Raw genomic sequence first — 26,339 nt, 5'->3', positions numbered from 1 at the left:
CTGTGATTCTAGATGTGACCAATTAGAGAGTGCTTTGAATGAAGCTAATACTTATGTGAGAACCCTTGAAAATAAGAACAATTTGCTGGAAATGGAAGCGGTAAGCACCCTTTACAAATAATGTAGTTTGCAGGGAAAACTCCTCTGTCAAATGGAACAAAAATTAATTTTGTAACTTGGGGCTGGTGGCCCCCCAAAACACACAACTGTTTTGCAAGTGAATTGTGGTGTAAATAGGGTCCTAAGCCCCAAAAGACCCGACATCCAAAAAATCCCCAGCCAGTGGGAGCGAAGAAGATACTTTTCACGGGACTTTTAACTCCCTCCCCTCTCCACTACCAGTATCCCAGGAACTGAAGGTAGCAACTCCTTGCTTCTTCCTTTTGTAGATTCTGGGCTGGATCCGGGTGAGTCCAGTCCTGAAAGCTGGAAACCTCCTTCCTATTTAGGATTCCCTTTAGAGTTGTTCTTAGGTTCAACACCCCCCAGACTCCATGGCGGCTTAAAAAAAAAATTGAGTCCTTAAGAATTCAGCCCTAAACCTGGTGCCGTGATGATAGTGAGCTACCTCATAATGAGGTCCAAATGTAGTTATTTTTTTTGCAAATACTCCATGTTTTAACCTCTAGAGAACTCATTTGAGTTGCAATTTCAATATATAGTGGTCACTTCCCACTCAGAAATAAACTCTTCAAGTAATTTTTCAAGTATCTTACGAAACTCCCCAATTCATTCCTTGCTGACTCTCCTTTACCCTCCGTCTACATCTCTGACTTTGTACTAAGGTTTTGGTTAAACTCCTCACCCAATTTTTGTTCTCTTCTTTAGGGTTTCTCCTTCACATTCTGTTTCACTAGGGATGTAACATAAAATTCCATTTGAAAAAAAATTAGTAGAAAACTCTAAATGGAAAATCCATCAGTTTGTACTGAAGATAATGTGAAAAGGTGGCAGATTGCAGCCACTCCTATAGAGGATTTTTCTCAACTGCCATGACTGTTTTTCCTCTAGACTGTAAGCTTGTTGTGGGCAGGGAACATGTCTACCAACTCTGTTATATTGTACTCTCCCAAGCACTTAGTACAGTGCTCTCCATTCAGCGAGTACTCAATAAATTTGATTGATTCAGTAGCTTAAAAAAAGAATCTGACCATCTCATTTGACCCAACATATAGATTATCTTTGAAGTGGAAGAAACGAGAGAGAGAGAGAGAGAGAGAGAGAGAGAGAAAGAGCAAGGATGATTTAATCAAGTAACCCGTTCTTGGCTTTTACCCCTGTATACCACTTTAGCTTGTTTTTCTCATTTGTGTGTCCACAGTGATTAACTTTTTCTTAATATTCTTAATGCTCGTGATTTATTTAATTACAGTTTGTGATAAAAAATTTGACATGCAAAATAATTTACAATTATTGGTTTTTATGTAGGCTGATTGGAGAGAACGCTTTAATGCAGTCAGTAGTGCCTCCAAAGTTTTGCAGGAACGAGTAGAAGAAATGCGAATAAGTAATAAGGAAAAGGATAACAGCATCAGCCGACTAAAATCTAGGCTGAAGGACCTAGAAGAAGCTTTTGAAAAGGCATACAAACTAGCAGATGATAAAGATGCTAGGATAAAGCAGGAAAACAGAGTATTTCAAAATGTAAGTGAAAAAACAAGGAATTCTTGACACACTTTTGCCTAAGGGTTTAGAAGTACTGTATTTTGATAACAGAACTCTTTCAAATTCATGTGCCTTTATTATTACTTTTTCACATTTCATTTTAGTGAATATAACTTCTCTATAGCTGCATTTACATTGTACCAACCCAGACAGCTGGGTTTTATCATCTTGCAAACAGCAGGGAGACAGAGATTGAAAGACTATGGTGTCACCCTCGCCTACTCAGTTGCTTTCTGTCTCCAGCAATTAACTGGGGGCTATCTTAAATCACCATCTGGGTGTCTGGTAAGGTAAAATGTTATGAACCAGATTTAGAACAGTTTTAGTCGTCCTTTGTGGTTTCTCCACTCTTTCTACCTTTTCCTTGAGATCGATGATAATCCCATTTTAATTTATTCTTGGTTTTGTTCAGATTTTAAGGTTTAGTCGAGACAGATTGAAGGCTCTCTTATCTTGCTCTTTCTATAATTAATTGGCAATTATTCAAACATTCACTTTTACAGCAGGGTATATTATTTAAAGCTATTTACGTTTATCTGAAATTCACTTTTTTGATAACCCTGTCTGCTGAATTGAATTTGATTTCTCTAAAGCATAGCCTTTTGCCTTAAATTTGTGGATTCTAATTCTGCTCTAATAGTTCCTCTCCAATGTAAAGCTAGATTCCAAGACAGTCGTCCTGTTGAGCCATGGGTCTTGCAAATAATTTTTCATTTTAAACTCTTGGTAGTTTTACCATCTTTTATTGATCATCTACTAAAGTAAAATAAAAACAAGAATATTTGCATTATTATGGAGAATGTTAGTCTTGTGTGGAGAGCTTAAAAATTTTTTGGTGTTGTCTGGCTCGTTTGTTCCTAAAATTTGAAAAGGTGACTAGCCCGTATTTATCAGTATTAGTGTCAGCTATTTATTGAACACTAGCTGAATGCCACTCTCTCCTTTCCCAAATCCAGCAGACCACAGTTGGTCAAAGCCCTCACAAAATCCCACCACCTCTACCAAGCCTGTCCCAGTTAATTCCCAACACAAGTTTTATCAACCCAGCAGCTGCCTCTAGCACTCATGTATGTATTTATTCCCATCCCCAACCCTCATGTATAAATATATTTTATTTGTACATTCAAGTATCCTAGTTCACTGTGGGCAGGGAATGTGTTTGCCAACTCCGTTGTATCGTATTCTCGCAACAGCTTAGTATAGTGCTCTGCGCATAGTAAGTACTCAATAAATATCATTGACTATTCTGATTACTTTCTTTGTAAATATTGGTATGCATGGCTCCCCTCTTAGAGTGTAAACTCCTTGTAAGCAAGGAATGAGTCTCTTCCGTTGCGCTTTTCCCAACACTACCAATGCATTGCACCTCAGTGGGAGCTCAACTAGTACATTAATACTACCGCAAAACACTGTATTGGGCACTTGAGGAGCATATAAAAGAAATAAAAGACATGATCTCTGCCCTCAGGGAGTTTGCAATCTAATGGAGGTGAAAGTAGATACAATTTGGTGAATAAAACAATTTAGAATAAAATGATAAATAAGAATTAAATATATAATTACAATAATAATCCTTATAATTGTTAAGTACTTACTATGTTAAGCATTACTACATAGATACAAGATAATCAGGTTGGATCCAGTCTGTGTCCCACATGGGGTTCACAGTCCAGGAGGGAGAGAGAACAGGTATCGAACCCCCATTTTCCAGATAAGGAAATTGAGGCAAAGAGAAGTCAAGCAACTTTCCCAAGGTCTCACAGCAGACTCTCAGGCCCATGCTCTTTATAGTAGGTCACACTGCTTCCCATGTTCATGTTCTTTCTACTATCTCCCAGAAAATCCATCAAGAAATTTACCCTAAAGTTTGGTTAATTTCAGATTCTTAGGTTACTAAGGATTACTTATCCTATTAACTTATTCTATCACTTATAATGAATACATTTTGCAAAAATTAGTATGTGAAGTTTAATGTGAAGAGGAAAAGTTGTGCTAACTGATCTATTTGTCATAAATGAATTTGAATTTTATATATCAGTTTTAAAGAGAAGTTTAAAATGCATTTTCCCCAGTGTTTTATAATCACATTTATGGTACAGTGTAATTTTTTTAAGCTCCTTGGAGAATACGAATCCCTTGGAAGAGAACATGAAAGAGTGAAGGTAGCTATCCCTTTACATTTTGTATAAAAATCTGAAGTAATTTTGAAAAAAAAATGTATACGTATAAAGTATACCAGTCATTTCATGGGTTTATAATCTCACCTCAGATTTGCTAATTCAAGTTTGAAGTACAGATTTTAGTATGCTTTATGGGGGTAATATAAAGGAAAGTCCAGGCTCCTAGGTTTATTCAAGGTTATGTTTAATGTACTTATTTCCAAGTTAAATTGTTTCAAACCAACCAAAGCAAAGCTGAGGGTTGTAAAATGATGTGAATTTGGAGCCAAACATACAGCCAATTTCATAATTCAGGCAGAGTAATAATTTGGGGGAGCCTAAATGATCTAATTTAACTTTCTGATTGACCTAAATTAACACAATAATTGTGCAAATCTGTGCTTTACTTGGGTAAATTGAAGTTCCCTCAGTTTATGTGCTGTAGTATTTTAAATTAGTATTGTAATGTTTACCATTTTGTTCCTCCATGGTAACCTGACTTCTTGTTTTTTATAGGATACTCTCAGTGCAACTGAGAATAAATTGTTTGACGCACATACTCAAATTTCTGATTTGAAAAGGTAAAATACAAAACTAACTTCTTATCCTGTTTTACTCAGCGGAACCGTACCACAGTTGTATAGTCATATATTAAATGTTTGTGCAGAATGTTGCCCTGAGATTTTTCAAGTTTATCAAAGATGGCTTTGGTTTTACTTATATGTTAATGGGACTAATTACAGCAGTATTTTTCTTCTCTTTCCAGTTACAGTTAAGCCTCATTAATTAGGACCCATAATCCAAAATTTGTGATAACTTGCCCCCTTACTTATCCCTTAGTTTCTCTGTTCTTCCACTTCTGCCAAAGAAACACGGGTTTTGCCCTAAAGAAGGGAGTGTTTGATCGACCCTGGAATTCAGTTTTGAAGCTGTGTAACTGAGTTAGAACACCTGAATCTTCATCCACCCTATTGGTAGATTTAAAGATACAGTCAGAACAGGTAGATAGGTACTAGCTCCAGGAACCTAAGTTTAAGTTTAGCGCACATATGAATCCAAAAGGAGACAAACACTCACAGAACACCTATGTTAAAAAAAAAAACTAAAAAATTCTACAATAGACTGAACCATGCCCCTTAGCCCATAATGATTCATTCATTCAATCATATTTATTGAGCGCTTACTGTGTGCAGAGCACTGTACTAAGCACTTGGGAAGTACAAGTCAGCAACATATAGAAATGGTCACTACCCAACAGCGGGCTCACAGTCGTGAAAGGGGAGATAAACAACAAAACAAAACATGTAGACAGATGTTAATGAAATGTACCATATTAACAGGTTAGGATTAGGGTTCCCATCAGTATGGATGCAGTTTGTTGTTATTATTACTAACAAAATTATTATGCATGTTTGCAGTATGCAAAACACTCTACAAAAGGCTGGGAGTAATTGTACAAAATATATTCAGAGTCAGTCCCTGGCCCACAAAGCATTCATGATTTAAGTTGGGGAGGGCAGATGAGTAGAAGATGAGGAATGTAATTCCATCAACAGTGAAAGCCAGTTAAAATTTATACAAATTACTTGGTGATGGGGGTTGGGGGGGATATAGTCTCTGGGTACTTGAAGATTCCAGATAAACAGACCCCAGGGAGAAATCACCACAGCCATGCCAGTGTTCTAAACTTTGAGATGGTGGAGTCTGCCCATCCTCTGCTCACCAGCAAGTGCTGGGGATTCACTCCCACTCCCAAGGTATCCCGATCCTGGTGTCAGAAAATGCTAGTCCTGAAAGAATCACTGGGAGATCACTGAATCCACCTTCCTACTTCCAATTAGCACTGCAGTCAGACTGTTCCAGAGGGTTAGCTATCTACCCATTTTACTGATCAGGAGGGTCTCCCGATAGCAGATCTAAATATTTTCTGTTGCAAATTAAGTCCATCGCCTGTTGCCTCTCCTCACTGGAAAAACGTTTTTCACTGTCATTCATAATACATTGCTATTAAGTCTCCTCTCACTCCCTCCAGTGAGGCTAAATGAAACCAGAGATCAGTTTGTTCTTATCAAAATTTTGTGTAGTAGAGGTTTTGAGAATCTATAATTTTTTTTTAAATAATTTTTTTTGTTTTTCTCTGAGTCTAAGGCATTTAGTCTTAGGATGCCCAGGCATTGAAGTACTATTTAAAATGTAAAATTCTGAAATAATATTTTTAAATAGATTCAGCATTCTCAGAAACTTTACTAATGATACATTTCACCCAAAATTGAGCCTTTTGAAGGGTTCTTTTAAGAAATTAATAACTTTATTTGATTTTGTATTCTTCTTCCTCTTTTACTCACAGTTTCTCATTTTCAGTTTAATAGTAAGGGAAAAGATCAGTGGATGACCAGATGTATTGAAATACTCCCTATTCCCTTATCTATGGGTACATTTTTGAGATCAGTTAATTCAAGGAATGAGTGTCCATTGGAGATGTACTTTTAATATATTATTACTTTTGAATTAGAACAATTTCAAAACTTGAAGTCCAAATCAAGCAAGTCGAACACGAAAGTATGTCCAAACTCCGAAATACCAGAGGTCATTTGAGAACATCAAATTTCAAGTAAGTTAATATATTTCATTTTTGTCAAGCAAGTGGATGATACCATTGATCATCTTGATAAAAGTATTTTGATTATAGGCTATTGATTGGTCTTGTCTGTTAGCATTTTTGTTAGATTTCAGCGGTAATTAAAAGATCAAATAAAATTATGTTTGGCAAAAATTTGGTAGTACCACTAAATTTTAAAAGGTCAGGTGATATAAAATTGAAGATGCTAAATGCTGTTTAAATGGGATAATTACCTAACGTTATTGAAATGAGATTTCTGTTTTTGTCTGAGAGGACTGTAATAATGAAGTTACAGTACATCTAGTAGATCATCTGCTTAAAATTTAGGCTTCTGCAAGGAGAACAGGATTTATTCTTCACTATACATGGTATGAAAAGCTACTTTGAAACAGTTCTATGCCTCATGAAAAATTGGATAGTATTAGTATGCCTACAGACTGGTTCAATTTGATATTTTTTTTGGATTAAAATAATCAGTGTTGTATTAACTCTGATATTCTATTTGTAAAATTTTAATCTAGTATATTTATTCAGTCAACTGTATTTATTAAGCATTTACTGTGTGCAAATCATTTTACTAAGAGCTTGGGAGAGTACTGTGTAGCAATAGACACATTCCCTGCCCACAACGAGCTCACAGTCAAAGGGGAGAGACAACCGTCTAAAGGGGGACATAAAATGTTCTGCACACAGCAATTGCTCAATAAATACCATTGATTGATTCAGTGGAAACAGCATTCTCTGTAAATCAACACTTACCGTCTTCTAGTGTTGTTAATTTTTTTTTAATGAAAGGAGAAGAAAATTGGGTTTAATATAAATTGAAATTTGAGTAAATCTTGGATGTAGTATACCTTAATTTTAATGAGATTTAAAATAACTATAATAGGTGCTATAGCAACAATAAATCGTTTATAATTTGCAGTCTATATCCTGTTTTCTCCAATGAATTCAAGAAAGCTGTAGCGCTAATACTGAAATTGTTTTTTATATAGCCCAATTCTCCCCAAGTCAAAATTTAATCTAGTAGCTAGTCTGGGAGGAGTATTAATTTTTTGGACTCACTTTGGGATGGTTTAGAGCATTGCATCAGTGAATGCACAGTGCTCGCAGGAGTCTATGAAGTGGTCTTCTACTAGTCTGGAGTAATTAATACCCATCCCAGAGTTCTTAACTCACTACATGGGCGTAAACTTTGGCATCTGGAGAATTCAGTTCCAGGAGTTTTTCATGGTGGTTGTTTACTCAAAAATGTAAATCTGCTGGGGATGCTGACTTTTTGGTGAATTATTCTACAAATATTTTGTAAATACTTTAATCAAAGTCTTTAGGAAACAAGTCAACTTTATGCATTTATTTCTATTTTTTAATATATTTCTTTATGTGTATGTAAACTATACCAAATTTTATGTGGTCACAAATGTGCACGAACAATTTTGTAAATATGTTTCTGTGGGAGAAGTGGTATCTGGGAGTAAGACTCCACCAGGAATACAACAGGAGTCCTCTTTGTTGGACCTCCTCCTACCTGCCTCAAACCCACTGTCTACAGAGTGGGAAGGAAGGGAAATCAATCAATCAATCAATCGTATTTATTGAGCACTTACTGTGTGCAGAGCACTGTACTAAGCACTTGGGAAGTACAAGTTGGCAACATATAGAGGTAGTCCCTACCCAACAGTGGGCTCGCTGTCTAGAAGTGGGCTCACAGTCTAGAAACCTGAGGAACCTAAGGAATAGGAGGGAAGTATCTGTTGTTATCGCCATCACTCAAGGGAGCATCTCTGAAAGTCTGTTTCCCTCCTGCCTAAGTGGAAGGGGAAACAAAGGAGGAAGGGAAGGATAGACAAGAGTAGGTCCATATTTTGCTTATGTTTTGCCTTATATACAGCCTGTCTCGGTTTTTAAAGCTGCCCTCTAGGGAGCCTAGTTTTCTTGATGCCTCCACATGTGAAGGGCAACCCCTCCTTTCTTCCGAATGCTGCCCACCAGGGCAGCCCCGTCTGCTGCAGTGATCTTTCAACAGTCCACTGCTGTCCAAGTGATGGAGATTGCACTTCATTATGCTCTCAAAATCATCACCATCAACACTGAGTGCCAATGTGTGCAGAGCGTTCTGAAAGGAGGGAAGAAAAGAGGGGCATGGATTGTTGCTGCTGCCATGGGGGAAAAAATTAAGAAATGCAGCAGGATGGAGGCTGGAGGACAACTGGCAGGACCACTTTTGGTCTTCTCATTATTATTCAGCCCCCTGTTTCCTTTTTTCCCCTCTTTCTAAGGTGTCTTTCGAAAAGAGGTCTCTTGTCTACTCCACGATTGGTCAGTCAATCAGTGGTATTTATTGAGCACTAACTGTGTGCAGAGCACTGACCTAAGCACTTGGGGAAGTACCGTACAGTAGAGCAGGTAGAAGTGATCCCTGCCCACAAGAAGTGTAGTGTGGACAGTTGGTCGATTCAGGGTCTGACCCTTTCTTTGTCGTATTTTGAGCATAGCAGGAATCAATGATAGGTCCAATCCTAGTCCCTATATTCTGTAGCATGTCTGAAGATGACATGAGGGAGTAAGAATCCACCAGGAAATTCTTCCTGTTTGAAAAGTTATGAACATCATCCAAAAATCTTTAAGGCAATGCTTCAGGAACTACTGTATGCTGACTGCTGTATTCTTGAAGTGCATACACAAGAAGACTTGTGCATGACGATAAATCATTTGGACTAACAATAAGCCTGAAGAAAACCATAATTTTGAACCAGTCTGCAACCAAGAATTTTCATGAGCGAAATGGAACTCAGTGAAGTCACCAGATTCTGCTACATAAGCAGTGCAGCCTTCCATTTACATAGATACACAAAGCAGTAGAAAAGAATTAAAAAAGGTCAGCACAACTTTGGGAGCTTGGTGATGGTAGGGAGCTGAATGCATCCATCTTCTTGAGTGATTTCACCCATGACACCCAAGAACCATATCCAACATCAAATGGAAAAACAAGAATACTAAAATACCAAAACAAGGTCTTAGGATGCTTGCAGCTCACCAGCACTGAGGCAGTTTCCACATTCACTGGGCAAGACGTGAAGAGAATGGGTCATAGTGGAATTCCGGGGAACTGAAGCAGGGGGAGTGTCTGCAAGCACAGACACTCAATATTGTTGGTGATGATTTCATACACTTAATGAAGCACAGTCTCCATCAGCTTGAGAGCAGCGAACTGTTGGAAGAGACCGTTGCAGCAGATTGGACTGCCCTGGTGAGCAGCATTCGGGAGAAAGGAGGGTGGAGGCATTGTGAAAATCAGGTTCCCAAGAGGCCAGCTTTGTAAACCAAGACAGGCCGTCTACAGGGCAGAACATGAACACCGTAAGCAACTATCCTTGCATGTCCAAGATGTGAAAGGGAATGTCAGTTGTGCTTCAGTGTTTTCTGTCTCTCCCCCCCACATGTATATTAATGTTGGTTCTATGGCAGTTTTAACATTTATACCTTTCAGATTTGAGTTGAATCTTATCAATGTCAACAGATTGTAAAATAAGTTCTGTTCGAATGTAATTGTTGATTGACCCCCACTGTGTTATTGTCATAGTAATGATTTTAGTTTTGTCACATGCTTCACAAATAACATTGAAGGTACCATTCTCCTCCGGAAAAGGATTTCTCATGTGAAGGTGACCGCACAACTTTAATGGCAGAGAAAGAAAAGGAGACTTTAGATACACCAATTATGAAAGCTTTGAAAGAATTTGACGAAGGAAAAGCATTTAAAAATTGGGGCACGCAGACTGAAAAAGAGGACCAATCAATTAGTAAGTAACTGTATTTTAAACTCAGTACTAACTTGGATTTTTTTTTTTTCTTTGATTTACTGGTTTTTTTTTCATTCATAATTAAAATTCTTGACAAGTGATATATATTTCCAATGAAATTTCTCCTGGGAAATTTGGATTTTAGGCACAACTGCCCCTAATCTGGGTGTTTGAGTCCTGAATATTTATATTCTATTTATTTATTTATTCTATTTATTTTATTTTGTTAATATGTTTTGTTTTGTTGTCTGTCTCTCCTTTCTAGACTGTGAGCCCACTGTTGGGTAGGGACCGTCTCTATATGTTGCCAACTTGTACTTCCCAAGCGCTTAGTACAGTGCTGTGCACACAGTAAGCGCTCAATAAATATGATTGAATGAATGAATGAATGAATACCCAGTTCTACAATAGAGTTGAATTAAAACTGGGTACTTCTCAGGAATCCATTGCCATGGCTACTCCAGGCCTCATCAACTGAGAGTATTTCCTGCTTCCTATCCCTGTTGTTGGTCTAGGTGATTCCAGTGACCGGGCAGTTCTTTGTTGAAGGGGTGGAGAGAGGGTGAGGGAGATGCCTATCAACACTCCTGCACATCAACATTTTTTAAAATAATAATAATAATAATAATGGCATTTGTTAAGCACTTGCTATGTGCAAAGCACTGTTCTAAGCACTTGGAGGGGATACAAGGTGATCACGTTATCCCACGTGGGGCTCACGGTCTTAATCCCCATTTTACAGATGAGGTAACTGAGGCTCAGAGAAGTTAAGTGACTTGCCCCAGGTCGCACAGCAGACATGTGGGGGGAGAAGGGATTAGCACCCATGACCTCTGACTCCCAAGCCCGTGCTCTTTCCACTGAGCCACGCTGCTTCTCTTTAATGGTATTTAAGTACTTACTATGTTCCAGGCACTGTACGAAGCATTGCGGTAGACACAAGCTATTCAGGTTGGACACAATCCCTGTCCCACGTGGGGCTCACAGTCTTAATCCCCATTTTAAAGATGAGATAACTAAGGCACAGAGAAGTGAAGTGACTTGCCCAAGGTCACACAGCTGACAAGTGGCAGAGCCGGGATTAGAATCGTTGTCCTCTGATTCCCAGGCCAGTGCTCTATCTACTATTCATTCATTCAGTCATATTTATTGAGCGCTTACTGTGTGCAGAGCACTGTATTAAGCGCTTGGGAGAGTACAATACGACAATAAACAGACACATTCCCTGCCCACAACGAGCTTACAATCTAGTCTGTTGTGCTGACTCCTAGGCATACTCACAAGGAATCAATCAGTCAGTCAATTGGGTGTGGAGAGCACTGTACTAAGGGCTTGGGAGAGTACAATGTAACAGTCATTCCCTACCCACAACGAGCGCATCCAGACCAATTCCAAGTTGATGGTTTCAAGGCAAACCACGCTAAATTACAAGTAGTAACACAAGTCCCCAATGCCTCTTTCCTTAGTTGAAAATAAGGCTGGAAATTCAACAGATGTTAAGCAACAGATGGTATCTACTTGTGCCTGCTTTTTTTTTTAACCTGCTGTACTGTTTACCTGTCCCAGTACATGCATAAAGTGAGATTAAATCATGGTACCACAGTGAACAGGTATATTTTTCGAATAGGGGAAACTGAAACCCCCTTTCACAAACTGTTTCCGTGGTGGTGATGGAAGGGGAAGCTTTTATTTTCTTCTCTGGGTCTAATATAATATATCCAACATTGTGCCTCATTAATGAAAGTTAGGTAAAATGATTTGCCCAAAGGCACATGGGAAATCATTAAAAAAGCTGAGGGTAAAACAAGTGCAATTCCATTATGACTGCTTCCATTTTAAAAAAGGTCTGAGTTTTATTTTCAAAATCCTGGCTAACTCTCCTTGTCCATAGTGTATTTTCAGTCCCATTGTTATCAACAGTCAAACTCAGAATAACACAGATTTTATTGAATTTCATGGTTGTAGTTAAGGGCAGTCACCTAGGGCTTGACTATTACTCCGCTCTCTTTCCCCTGTCGTCCAATTTAGAATGCTCCAAGACCACGTGGTCATAAATAACAGAGCTGCAGAGACTAAAGCTATCTGATCCTGCATGAACTCAAGAGGCTCTGCTCTGGCTCAAAAGAACTTCCAGCTCAGTGGGTCCTGGGATCCAGGCAGAGCAGGGGTGCATTTCCTGCTCATATGATCCCTAGAGCATGAAAGAAGGATGTCAGGGAAAGCAATACCTTCTTCCATTGCAGATAAGGACATTTAAAAGGAAATGATTTGGGCATCAGCCTGAATTTTGTAATAATGGGATTTTCCTGGACCCCCAGGTTCTGGTCTCCTAGTCCAGAATTGGTTCACTAATCATGCAGGCACTTACTTTGCCCTCCTTATAGAGATGATCTGAAAATTAAATTAATTTTAGCACTTTATCTTGTAAGGGAAGCATCATGGCCTAGTGGAAAGAGCATGGGGCTGGGAGCCAGAGGATCTAGGTTTTAGACTGTGAGCCCACTGTTGGGTAGGGACTGTCTCTATATGTTGCCAATTTGTACTTCCCAAGTGCTTAGTACAGTGCTCTGCACACAGTAAGCGCTCAATAAATACGATTGATGATGATGATGATGATCTAGGTTCTAACCTGGATCTGCCACTTGCCTGCTGTATGAATTTGGGCAAGTCACTTAACTACTCTGTGCCTTGGTTTCCTCAACTGCAAAATGGGGATTCAGTACCTGTTTTCCCTCCTACTTAGACTGTGAGCCCCATGTGGGACAGAGACTGTATCCGGTCTGATTAACTTGTACTATTGCAGTACTTAGCAGAGTGTTTGACCCATCGTAAGTGCTTAAAAAATACCATAAAAAAGAGTAGTTTTAATTATCATTAATGATCCTTGAATATCCTCCTTTTGGATACTTTTATAAGGACTTTCTATTTCAGCTTGTATTTTTTAATATTTCTAAAGAAGTATGAAAGACAGTTTATATTGGTAAATATAATTTTGAGGTACTAATAGTAATAATGATTTACTTCTCTTTGGTAGTAAGCATCTTTATGGAAGACAGAAATATTAGCTCAATTATCCATTCACTATTTCCTTTTGTTTCCTGCTGTGTTTTCAGTTAAATCTCTTCCTCATTTGATAAGCACTCTTCACTCTTCTTGTCCATCTTTGAAGCAGACTTTTATTGTAGGCCAGATCAGAACATTCCTTTTTTTTTTTAAGCAACTCTTGAAAAAATTTCTCTTCTATTTCTAGGCAGTGGACCTGAATGCATTTGTTATATATCTTCACTTGAAATATGTTCTCCTTACAGCATTTCCTTTTCTCACAAGTTAATTTTGCTGTGTAACAAATCAGAATGACCTACATACGGAGAAGACTAGGTTCAAGGGGATTAGAACATGGGAAAAGTTGCATTACATTTATTAATGAAATCACAGCAAACCTAGAAAAGCATTGTTTCTCTTTTAAATTACAGAAGCATTAAGTAGCCGGCACAGTGTTGGCTTTGCTGAATCACCTTTCAGTTCCACTCGGTCCCCAGAGAAAGGTAAAGACCAACAAAGGCCAAAGAGGTTCACATCATCGGCTGCACATAGGTCATCCTCTCTTCCGCCTTCAAACAGAAAACCTAATACTCCAAGTAAGAATAAAATGTGTATGCTTCTTAGATTCACAAGGAAGCTAATAGTGTGTGTGTGAAGTGTATGTGCTTTGAGACCGTAAGCTCATTATGATCTGGGAGCACGGCTGCTAATTCTGTTGTATTTATTCTCCCAAGTGCTTAGTACAATGCTCTGCACATGGTAAGCTCTGCACATGGGCCTGGGAATCGGATCTGGTTTCTGATTCCGGCTATGCCACTCGCCTTCTCTATGTCTTTGAGGTAGTCATATACCTTCTTGGTGTCTCATTTCTGTCATCGGTAAAATGCGGGGGTGGAATTACCTATTCTCCCTCCTGCTTAGCCAGTGAGCCCCATGTGGGGCTGGGACTGTGTCTGAACTGATGGTCTTGAATTTATCCCAGGGCTTAGTACAGTGGGTCATTGTGTGAGCCCAGGACTGGCCCTAGCCCCTCCCCCAAAATGACAGTGAGGTCAGGAGCAAACTGAAGTCTGCAGTTATTATTACCACTACCGTGTCTTAAATGCGTAGAGTTGTGCAAATCACTGATCACTGGGTAATGATTCAAAATTAAGACAATTCCTTAGCCCTCAAAACATTCAAAATCTAAGTGGAAGAGAAGCTACACATAGAACAGTTATATTCCTATTGTCCTATGTTTAGCGTCTCTGTCCACTTAGATTTTGAATATAACCCAATCAGTACTCTTTAAAACATTAAAATTCAAGTAAAAAGTATCAGCGGTAAAATACGAAGTTAAGCACTGCCTGAAAGGGGCAGCCTTTGAGAACCTCGTGGCTCCAGATGAAGAGCCTTTGAATAGAAGCTGCCTAAAACCTTTTTATGAGTTGTGAATGTGGTGAAAATAAGCCACTGGCCCTTCACAAATGTGAGAGCTAGGAGCAGCGTGGCCTAGTGGAAAGAGCACGGGCCAGCGAGTCAGAGGACCTGGGTTCTAATTCCGGCTCTGCCACTTGTCTGCTGTGTGTCCTTGGGCAAATCACTTAACTTCTTTGAGCCTTAGTTTCCTCATCTATAAAATGAAGTTTAAGACTGTGAGCCCCATGTGGGACAGGGCCTGTGTCCAACCCAATTTCATGCATTCAGGTATATTTATTGAGCACTTAACTGTGTGCAGAGCACTGTACCAAGCTCTTGGAAAGTACAATTCGGCAACAGAGACAATCCCTACCCAACCAGGGGCTTACTGTATAAAAGGGGGAGACAGACAACGAAACAAAACAAGTAGGCAGGCATCAATAGCATCAAAATAGATAAATAGAATTTTAGATCTTGTATCTACCACAGTGCTTAGTATAGTGCCTGCCACGTAGTCAATGCATAGCAAATACCATTCTTCTTTGTATTATTATTATTATCATTGTTATTTTGGGCCAGAGGGGATGGGGGCAGCTCTGGTTATCCTGCTGCCTCCTGCGGAGCTGGGGAAGTGGGGTCTTGGCCCCAGCTTAGTGCCTTTATTGTCCAAAGTGCTTTGGAAAACAGAGACACAGGGTGGAACAATGATGCGTTGATTCTCCCCTTTACCCAGAGAAAGACTAGGGCCAACTCTGGAGAGTTGGTATATTTGAAGATTTTGATTTCTAGCAAAGATTAAACAGGCTCCAAAAGGTATAAAATTGGTATTCAACAAGAACCATGTTAATAGTAAATAATAATAATAATGAAAACTGCGGTATTTTTTAAGCAGTTACTATGTGCCAGGCACTTTACTAAGTGCTGGGGTGGATACAAGCACATCGGGTTGGATACAGCTCCTGTCCCATGTGGGGTCACAGTCTCCATCCCCATTTCTTTCCCATGAGAAGCAGCGTGGCTCAGTGGAAAGAGCACGGGCTTTGGAGTCAGAGGTCATGGGTTCAAATCCTGGCTCCACCAACTGTCAGCTGTGAGACTTTGGGCAAGTCACTTAACTTCTCTGTGCCTCAGTTCCCTCATCTGTAAAATGGGGATTAAAACTGTGAGTCCTCCATGGGACAACCTGATCCCCTTGTAACCTCCCCAGCGCTTAGAACAGTGCTTTATGCATAGTAAGTGCCTAACAAATGCCATCATTATTATTATTATTTGACAGATGAGGAAACTAAGGCACAGAGAAGTTAAGTGATTTGCCCAAGGTAACACAGCAGACAAGTGGCAGAGTGGGAATTAGAACCCAGGTCCTTCTGACTCCCAGGACCGTGCCCTACCCACTAGGCCATACTTCTTTTCATGACCATACTGTCATGAAACAATACTACTAATAATTTTTTTAAAAAAGAAAAAAGTGGTTGCTTAATTGAATGATGGCATATTTTTCCTACAAGTTTTCATAGGCCTTTAAAAGAGATTTGCAAATTGAAGAGGCTGTTTTAATCAATCAATTAAGGGTATTTATTGGGTGCTTACTATGTGCAGAGCACTATACTAAGTGCATGGGGAGAGTACAGAACAACTTTTCATATCCATAAAGCCTCAGATCATTATTTTTTAACAGTTAGGAACTTGTGGCGTTATAAGACCTGCTCCTGGGAATTCAGTTTCAGCTTTTTATGGTAGATTTCTGAAACCTCCAAAATCAATTCCGTATTGGGTTGTGAAATTTTATCATGTGAATAATTGGTTCCCTCTATCCTGCTGAAAAAGATCCCAAAACAGTTGACTTTTGGGTGTGAGTCTGGCTGAAAAGCTGAAGGGATGGGAGAATTAAAAATTTCTCAGTAATGTGGTTCCCCGCTTGGAGCTCTAGGGCTCATATCTGCTTTTTAGTGGTGACAATCAATCAATCAATCATATTTATTGAGCACTTACTGTGTGCAGAGCACTGTACTAAGTGCTTGGGAAGTACAAGTTGGCAACATATAGAGACAAGAGTAGGCGTGCTCTAAAAATCTCTTTCCATTTACCTTTTCCTTGCCTAGCTATTTATTCTCCTGCCATTGACTGTTTTCAGCTAAAACTCACATAGTAGAAGCCCATTAACTCCTCAGTTAACCAAGCTGCTGAAACTCCATTTTGGTGCTTTCTTACCAAAGAAAAATATTTGGGCCACATTTCTAGAGCATATAGACAAAATTCTCCCTCTTCTCTTTTATAGCAAAAAGAGAGATAATGCTTTCACCAGTGACCGCGACTTATAGCCCAAAGCGATCTCCAAAAGAGAATCTCTCCCCAGGATTTAGCCATCTGCTTAGCCAAAATGAAAGCAGTGTAAGTCGGTAAGAGTCTCCAAAATTTGAATAAAATCTATTACATGTTGTACTTTCATTTAGAATACCTTCTATACTTTTATCTCTTGTCATATGCTTTTTTGTGAGGTTACTGTCAAAGATTGGATTTTATATATTTCTCTATTTTTTAGAGTTATTTTGTTGCAATATGTGTGATATAGACTTTATAATTAATATAGAGGAGTATGTATGAGTAAATGAAAACTAATCTTGTACTGAGTTTCACTGTTATACAATATACAATGTTTTGCTGGGTTTTTTTTTAAACAATGCTTAGGGAAAAACTACTAATAGTATTGGTTGAATTGGACCAGTTTACTTTGATGAGGAGAAAGGAGGGGGGACATATGTAAAGTCTAGTTTTTTTTCTTTAAAAGTGACTTTCTTCCTTCAGTAGATTTGATGTACTCTTGGATGATTTGGATAGTGTTCCTGTGTCTACAATTCAACAGAGCAGTCCAAGAAAACGATTGCAGTTCCTTTCTTTCAATGATGTAGAAGGTATTTAAATATTTTTGAATGATGCTTTTGGCTTCTGTTCTTTGTGGATTAGAATTGTTTCCAATTTCAAAATTTTATTTCTTTGTTATATTGTACTTTTTATCACCCTGATTTGTTCCCTTTATTCATCCCTCCCTCAGCACCACCAGCACTTATGTGCATATCCATAATTTATTAATGTCTGTCTCCCCCTCTAGACTGTGAGTTTGTGTTGGATGGGGATGTGTCTACCCACTCTGCTGTTGTGTCTTACTCTCCCAAGTTCTTAGTACAGTGCTCTGCACTCAGTGAGCGCTCAATAAGTATGATTGATTGATTAAGAACACTTTTGTGATTTAGGTAGTTATGGTATTTAATATGTGCCGAAAACTGGGGTGGAATCAAAATAATTAGATTAGAGACAGTCCTCGTCGCAAGAAGGGCTCATAATCCAAGAGGTAGGCAGAGAAGATCTCGGATTCCTGTTTTGCACACGTAGCAACTGTGGCTCAGAAAAGTTAAGTGACTTGGCCAAAGTCACACAGCAAGCCAGCAGCAGAGCTGGGATTAGAAACTCAAAGTCTCCTGACTCCTAATCCCAAACTCTTTCCTGTAGGCTATGTTTGCTACATCATGTGGATTCTTGTAAAGCAAATTTTAGGCTCCCAGCATCTTATCGAAATTTAAACACTGTAGAAGTAATGGTATTTATTGAACACCCCCTGGGTGCAATGCACTGTGCTAAGCGCTAGGGAAAATAAAGTGGAAGCACTAGACATGTACCCTGATAAAAGGAGTCTACCGCCTAACAGGCCACAGAGAAGTTGTGTTTTCTCAACAGTAAGTTAGTGTTAGATAGTCTGATATGATATGACCTATAAGCAAGAGCCATACACTAATGATACTTCCTTGCTGTTTGGAAAAAAATGTGTGGTATTGCTCAGATTTTGGAGAGATTTCCTCTGATTTTTTGTCACTTTTATTAAGTACCTGGATGAAAGTTTCTCCAGGATATTGTGAAGGTTAATGAAATGAGTGTCAATCCTTAGAACTCTTTGGAAGAAAAGCAGCTATGTAAACCCAGATAATTATCTATTGTATTTTCCCTCAATAGGTAATTTAGGGTTATATTTTAGGTAGCTCATGAATATTTGTTTACATACACCCACATAAAATATACAGTGTTTCATCAAGGATTGTTAATTAAGCAGCCCTTTTTCCTTCTAATAGAAAATAAACTTTCAAACAAGGATAACCAGGTGAAGCATAGCTTTTGTGCTGGACCATTCTCCAGTGGAATGAAAAGAGGATCTGTGGGGTCAGCCTGGGAGGAGACCACGTCAGTTCCCAACGATGAATGTACATCTCTATCAGTTACACCATATGGTGATGATTTCGAGTACACGGCAAGAATTAGGACACTAGCTGAAACTGAGAGGCTTTTCGATGAGCTTATTCAAGAAAAACAACAGGTAAAAAAAGCCCCCATTTTCTTCTTCTCTGTTAGAATTTACTTCTTGTGACCCAAAGGCTGAACAAAGAATTGAGTCCAGACTTATTGCCCTGGGGTAGTTCACTTAAAATTCTTCTAATGATTATTATATTCCTGCTTGGAAATTCTCTTAGGAAGGTCCGTATAGCAATAATAGAATATGTAGTGGATTGTACTGAGACACAAATTGGGCTAGAGAATACTAGAGTGCAAATGTGTATATTTTTAGTCCCAGCTAAATTTAGGTCTAACTGCTTTGATTAAAATAATTTTAAAATCTTGTCTTAAGATTTGCATGTGGGTGTCTTAACAGATTGAAGCAGCTCTAAGCCGAATGCCTTGTACTGGAGGAAGAATGACTTTGCAAACAAGATTAAACCAGGTAAAATTTCCACGTTTGACTCTGCCTAGAGGCTTAATATAAAAGGCTCATGGTTCATTTTCATAATGAACATTTTTGGTTTAGTTTACTCTGTCATCTTCCTACATGCTTACGACTGAATTTACCAATTATTTCAGCCTTCAAAGAAAGTGACTTCAAGGAATGGCAGGTATCTGTGGCCTCAAGAATGCTTTTCTTTTATAATTATTTTCTGCTTTACTTTGAGGAATGGTTGATGCTCTTTTGATGTTTAAATTAGCTTTTGAGATTCTATCAGTCGTATTTATTGAGCACTTACTGTGTGCAGAGAGCACTCTACTAAGCACTTCGGAGAGTACAATGTAATAGAGTTGGTAGACACTATTACACTGTAATAGAGTTGGTAGTTGGTACAGTTGGTAGAGCTGCCGACAGTGGGTTTACGGTCCCGAAGGGTTGGAGACAGACAGACAGCGAAGCAGCATGGCCTAGTTTTGAATGCCCAGGCCTGAGAGTCAGAAGGATCTGGGTTCTAATCATGACTCTGCCACTTGTCTTCTGTGTGACCTTGGGCAAGTCACCGTGAGCCCATTGTTGGGTAGGGGCCGTCTCTATATGTTGCCAATTTGTACTTCCCAAGTGCTTAGTACAGTGCTTCGCACACAGTAAGCACTCAATAAATACGACTGAATGAATGAACTTTTCTTCTTTGAGCCTTGGTTACCTCATTTATAAAATGGGGATTAAAACTTGAGCCCCATGTGGGACAGGGACTGTACAACCTCACAACCTTGTATCCACCCTGTAACTAGTACAATGTTTGGCACATAGTAAGCACTTAACAAATACCATTTTATATACATATATACATACATACATACATATAGATAGATATAAAAATAAATAAATTATGGATATGTACATAATAATAATAACTGTGGTATTAAGCTCTTACTATGTGCCAGCCACTGTAATAATAATAATAATGGCATTTATTCAGCGCTTACTATGTGCAAAGCACTGTTCTAAGCGCTGGGGAGGTTACAAGGTGATCACGTCCCATGGGGGGGCTCACAGTCTTAATCCCCATTTTACAGATGAGGGAACTGAGGCACAGAGAAGTTAAGTAACTTGCCCACAGTCACACAGCTGACAATTCGCGGAGCCAGGATTTGAACCTGTGACCTCTGACTCCAAAGCCCGGCTGGGCTGGATGCAAGCAAATCGGGTTAGACACAGTCCCTTGTCCCATGTGGGGCTCACAGTCTCAATCCCCAGATGAGGGAACTGAGGCGTAGAGAAGTGAAGTGACTTGCCCAAGGTCACACAGCAGTCATGTAGCCGAGCAGGGATTAGAACCCATGTCCTTCTGAGTCCCAGCTCTGTGCTCTATCCACTACACTGTGCTGCTTCGCAGTAATACATAAGTAGTACATAAGTACTCAGTAGTAGAGAAGCAGCGTGGCTCAGTGGAAAGAGCCCGGGCTTTGTAGTCGGAGGTCATGGGTTCAAGCCCTGGCTCCACCAATTGTCAGCTTTGTGACTTTGGGCAAGTCACTTCACTTCTCTGTGCCTGTTACCTCATCTGTAAAATGGGGATTAAAACTGTGAGCCCCCCGTGGGACAACCTGATCACCTTGTAACCTCCTCAGTGCTTAGAACAGTGCTTTGCACATAGTAAGTGCTTAGTAAATGCCATCATTATTATTATTATTACATAATAATAATATTATTATTATTATTAATATTGGGTCTGGGGGAGGGGTGAATAAAGGGTGACGCAGGAGGGAGTAGGAGTGGGAGAAGAAGAAATGAGGGCCCAGTTGGGGAAGGCCTCTTGAGGGAGGTGTGCTTCAGTAAGGCTTTGAATGTGGGGAGAGTGATCGTCTGTCCAATATGAATGGGGAGGACATTTCAGGCCAGAGGCAGAACGTGGGTGAGAGATCGGCGGCGAGATCAAGGTTCAGTGAGTAAGTTGGCAATAGAGGAGCAAAGTGTGCCGGCTAAATCGAGATCTTGCCTTTGGAAGTTGCAATATTTCTCACTCAATTATGCCTCAAACCAGTCTTTAGGTTCCCTCCTCCCCACTCCACCCTGTAGTGTTTAGTATATCTTTTAATTCCCTCCTTATTCAATAGGCACTTGACATTACTACACATTTTCCAATTACGGTAGCTCTGTGATGAACAATAATGCTCTTCCATTAATTGAACAGGGACTTGTGGGTATTGAATGGCACTTCTCCTGGAATTTTCTCAATATTGAAATTCAAATCCTTTTTCCATTTTTTCTTCAATATTCTACTTTGCAATATTGTTGCACAGGAAAATTAGCCTCTTAAGTTGGCACTTCTGCTATTAAAAATTGCTGGGCCACTTTAAGTTCCTTCTGGCTATGGAAAGAGTTCATTTGAATCTTTTTTTGAAATTCACCCTCAGATGGAAACTGGGCGATCCTGGAGTTTGATCAGTCAGTGGTATTTATTGAGCTCTTGTTATGTGCAGAGCACTGTTCTGAGCGCTTGGGAGAGCACACTACAAACAGAATTAGCCGAGACCCAGCACCCTACGTGGAGCCAAGCAACATGCTTAAGTCCTGGGTGGCCTCAGGCTCATCTTTCATCTCTTAGCATATTATAAGCTGTAGTATACAGTTTCTATCCCAATATCTCCTTCTTTGGTCTGTCAGAGAAATTCTAGTTATTCTCTTGAGAAGAAAGACCAACCCTGATGAAACATTTTACATTTGGTTGTATTTAATATGCTGACTTGCATTACTAAATGCTGGAGTTCTTAAGTGTTAGATATTTGGAGCTAAATTTAAAATATCAGATGATACAGATAATATACATGAAAATTGAAGATGATTGGCAAATGGTAATTTAACTCGTTATTTAGAATTTTTCAAGCACATACCACATGCAAAGAAGTGTGGCAAATGCTGGTGAAAGGTACAAAAATATTGTTAGCCATGGTTCCCAACCTGCAGGGGGGCAGCTCACAAATTAAAAGGCAGGTGTGAGGGCAGAGAGAAGAGATTCCTAAGGGGGGGAAAAAGAATAAAGGGACAAAATGCAGAAAAAGTAAATGCAGCAGCCACAAGGCCCCTTCCCACTCCATAAAGAAGCAGTGTGGCTCAATGGAAAGAGCCCGGGCTTTTGGAGTCAGAGATCATGGGTTCAAATCCCGGCTCCGCCGTCAGCTGTGTGACTTTGGGCAAGTCACTTAACTTCTCTGGGCCTCAGTTCCCTCATCTGTAAAATGGGGATAAAGACTGTGAGCCCCCCGTGGGACAACCTGATTACCTTGCAACCTCCCCAGCGCTTAGAACAGTGCTTTGCACGTAGTAAGCGCTTAACAAATACCATTATTATTATTATTTAAAAGGGCTCTCCTAGGTCCAAGCTGCAACAGGAGGGAAAGTTTACGGTTCTAGAAATCGGGTAGATCTGTTTCTACCCACTCCTCTCTCTAGCAAGGTGATTCTTCTCCTTGGCAATGGAGAGTGGGGATGAAGATATCGGTGTCTGTCCTCAAACAGCCCTCTGTTACCCCCGAGTCCTGGTGGCGGCGGCTCGAGAACCCATGGCCGCATATGTTTCTTTTGGCCTGCTTGCCACGGAGAGGCTAGTCTGCCCAGAGATTGGGGGCTCAGCGGGAAATCTGCCGTTAAATCACTTTCTTTGGGTACGTAACCTAGAATTATTTTTGGCGTGGAGCACCACCAAACTTTTCAGGGATCGATTATTTGCTGTATCTCACAAGAATGTTTTTTAAAAGTAAGTGCCGTATTATTCTTCATTAAGTGGAGTCCAGGCCAATTGCATAGTGAAATCCTTTATAATGAAATCAGTTATAACAAAATAGACGGGGCTCTATTTAGTTGCATTCTGTGCTGTTCTGTTTCAGTGAAATTTCACTGCAGTGAAATTAAAGGAGCTGCTCCCAAGTTTATGTAGTCATGAAATTGGGTTGGAAATAGCAATTTTGTGTGTTTGTAAAATATGAGCGGTCCTTCGTTTTAAGCAAAAATAATTTTACCTCCCAGGTTAAGTTATGTCCCCGTGGAGTAATGCAGATGAACTCAGAGCATACTTATGCAGAAATTAAAATTGAACCCACTTCTAATTGTTTCGGAACTAATGGAAAGTTACACTTAAAACCAAACAAGAAACAAAAGTTTCAGTGGAGAACCTCAGAACTTCATGGTCCATTCTAACTCAATATTTTTTCCATGTTTTAATTAAGGAAGCCTTGGAAGATCGCTTGGAAAAGATTAATCGAGAACTGGGCTCAATTCGTATGACGCTGAAGAAATTTCATGTTTTGCGTACCTCTGCAAATCTTTGAGATTTGCATTTATGAAAATTTGAAACGTTTTTGTTTGCACTAATGGATGATTATGCACTCTGAAAATGCAAACTGTTTTGTACTCTTTGTAAAGCCTCGAGTAATTTTGCAGTCATGCTATTCTTTAAATTTAATATTTTGTACTTCAAACAGCCACATATATTTTAAAGATATTTTTGTTATTCTCAGGAATCTGTTAGCTGTATATTTTACTATTTAAAAAGTGTTATTTTTAAATAGTATATGTATCCAATTTATAGGAAGAATAAGGAAGTATAAACAAAGGCAGCTTGTTTTCTAAACAAATAACATTATCCTTTTACAGTTCACTTTGCACACCCTTTTTATAGACTTACATTGTATTGTAAATAATATACATTAATCTTGATTTATTTTTTTTAATAATTAGGATTAGGTACCATAAAGCTTAATAGTAGAACTGTAATATAATGAAATTTAATTTAATGTAGACATTTTTATTTTTACAAAGTATCCTGTCTTTTTAGTTTTCTTCATTAGGCTTTTAAAATTATGATCCTTTTCTGTTTCAAATACAATAATTGGCACATTAGAAAACTGAAATGGTAGATTTGAAAATAAACTGAAATGGATGAATCCTTTGATTTCTTTTGTTTCCAAAGTTTTCTTTGGTGAGAGAGTAACAGAAAGAATACAGTCCTACATTATTTGATCCCAAGAGCATTGTTTGAGAAATATGAAGATAGCCTGCCACCCGACCAAGTCTTTCATTTATTCATTAAATCGTATTTATTGAGCACTTACTGTGTGCAGAGCACTGTACTAAGCACTTGGAAAGTACAATTAGTAGTCCGGTGGAATGGGGAGGGAACTTGAATTCAACCAGCCTTCTCTTTCTGTGCCCTCCAGAGGCACTTTGGCTCTCTTCTGGTGATTTTTCTGAGTCTGCTACAAAGAGTTGGACGGGGAGCTGGCACTGTCCCCGAGTCCTCCCTGTGTTTGTCAGCAGGGCACTTTGTGAAATTCTCTCCCCAAATGACAGCCCAGGATCCCGCTCACTGTGGCTGGCTCCATCTTTCCACCGATCCAGAGCATGTTGCCATCCTGAACAGAAGTCTGCCTCTTGTACATTAGGAAGATCATCAGAGTGGCAGGTCAGGCTCTGCTCTTTGCGGCACATTTTCTCTGACTTCCAACAGGTGTGAAATTCATGCCCTCAGGGTCTGATATCCTTCTCTCTGCTCTGCCAAAAGTACCAGGGCTCTGCTTTCAGCATAGCATCCTACAAGCAATAGGAGTGACCATGGAGCATTGGGTTTCTACCGGAGTGTGACTGGGGTGTCCGAACGGTGCAGTGTGGCCAAGGCAAAATTTATGATTCAAAAATGACACAATTTCAAGACATGCCATACTTTCAAAATGAAAGTTGGCACTACTCGGATCATGTAACTCAGATTTTTTTATGGGTATTTAAGTGCTTACTATGTGCCAGGCACTGTACTAAGCACTGGGGTATATACATATTAATTAGGTTGGACACAGACCATGCCCCATGTGGGGCTCACAGTCTTAATTGCCATTTTACAGATGAGGTAACTGAGGAACAGAGCAGTGAAGTGACTCACACAGCAGAGAAGCAGCATGTCCTAGTGGATAGAGCACGGCCCTGGGTATCAGAAGGTCCTCTAGTCTTGGCTCCACCACTTGTCTGCTGTGTAACCTTGGGCAAATCACTGCTCTGGGCTTCAGTTACCTCATCTGTACAATGCAGATTAAGACTGTGAGCCCCATGGGGGACAGGGACTGTGTCCATCCTGATTACCTTGTATCTACCCCGGCGCTTGTGTCTGGCACATAGTAGGCGTTTAACAAATACCATAAAAAAAATGGTGAAGCTGGGATTAGAACCCAAGTCCTTCTGACGCCAAGCCTGTGCTGAATCCACTAGGCCTTACTATAGTTTTATAGTTACAATAAATATATAGAAACAAGGAAGCCCAACCCAAGCTACCCCATCAGATGCAAGACAGTTTGGCTGCAAGGGGCCCTCACCTTCTAGGAGGCCCTGGCTCTGGCTTCCCGGGGTCTGACCACAGACCCGCCTGTGGTCAGCAGGATGTTGCAGCAAAAATCAGTGGGAGGACAAAGGAGGGGCAAGGAGGAATGTGCTCAGCGGTGGAGAGGAAGGAATGATGCTGTTTGGGTCAATACTCCCTTCCTCTGTCCTGCTGAATAATCACTATTAAGCTCTTTCTATGTGCCAAGCACTGAGGTAGGTACAAGACGATCAGATTGGACAGAGTCCCCATCCCACGCAGGGCTCACAGTCTCCGGGAAGGAGAACAGGTATTTTATCCCCATTTTACAGATGAGAAAACTGAAGCTCAGAGGAGTTACGTGACTTTGCCCGAGGTCACATAGACATAGGGAATAGACATAGACATAGGGAATCAGCGTGGCTCAGTGGAAAGAGCACGGGCTTTGGAGTCAGAGGTCATGGGTTCAAATGCTGGCTCTGCCAATTGCCAGCTGTGTGACCTTGGGCAAGTCACTTCTCTGTGCCTGTTACCTCCTCTGTAA

At 39.7% G+C, this 26,339-nt stretch overlaps 1 protein-coding gene across 8 annotated transcripts in view; it reads left to right on the top strand.

Moving 5' to 3' along the window:
* The window catches only part of MPHOSPH9 (M-phase phosphoprotein 9), a 62,953-nt gene extending 38,815 nt beyond the window's left edge, over positions 1-24,138 (top strand). For 4 of the 8 annotated variants that reach the window (XM_038763180.1, XM_038763176.1, XM_038763178.1 and 1 more), the window contains 13 exons: positions 13-100; positions 1,429-1,644; positions 2,622-2,732; positions 3,780-3,827; positions 4,341-4,405; positions 6,337-6,435; positions 10,072-10,247; positions 13,721-13,885; positions 16,966-17,086; positions 17,493-17,599; positions 18,809-19,050; positions 19,384-19,452; positions 23,679-24,138. In XM_038763180.1, coding sequence (XP_038619108.1) covers positions 13-100; positions 1,429-1,644; positions 2,622-2,732; positions 3,780-3,827; positions 4,341-4,405; positions 6,337-6,435; positions 10,072-10,247; positions 13,721-13,885; positions 16,966-17,086; positions 17,493-17,599; positions 18,809-19,050; positions 19,384-19,452; positions 23,679-23,780 — 1,609 coding nt within the window. In that variant the 3' untranslated portion in view covers positions 23,781-24,138. The remainder of the gene's footprint in view (positions 1-12; positions 101-1,428; positions 1,645-2,621; positions 2,733-3,779; positions 3,828-4,340; positions 4,406-6,336; positions 6,436-10,071; positions 10,248-13,720; positions 13,886-16,965; positions 17,087-17,492; positions 17,600-18,808; positions 19,051-19,383; positions 19,453-23,678) is intronic. The other 4 variants (XM_038763179.1, XM_038763184.1, XM_038763182.1 and 1 more) reach the window with 4 other exon arrangements.
* The last annotated feature ends 2,201 nt before the right edge of the window (positions 24,139-26,339 follow it).

This window comes from Tachyglossus aculeatus, chromosome 21 (genome assembly GCF_015852505.1).
Source record: "Tachyglossus aculeatus isolate mTacAcu1 chromosome 21, mTacAcu1.pri, whole genome shotgun sequence".
Classification (NCBI taxonomy): Eukaryota; Metazoa; Chordata; class Mammalia; order Monotremata; family Tachyglossidae; genus Tachyglossus; species Tachyglossus aculeatus.
The sequence above is the reverse complement of the archived record's forward strand: the minus strand, read 5'-3'. Positions and strand labels throughout refer to the sequence as shown.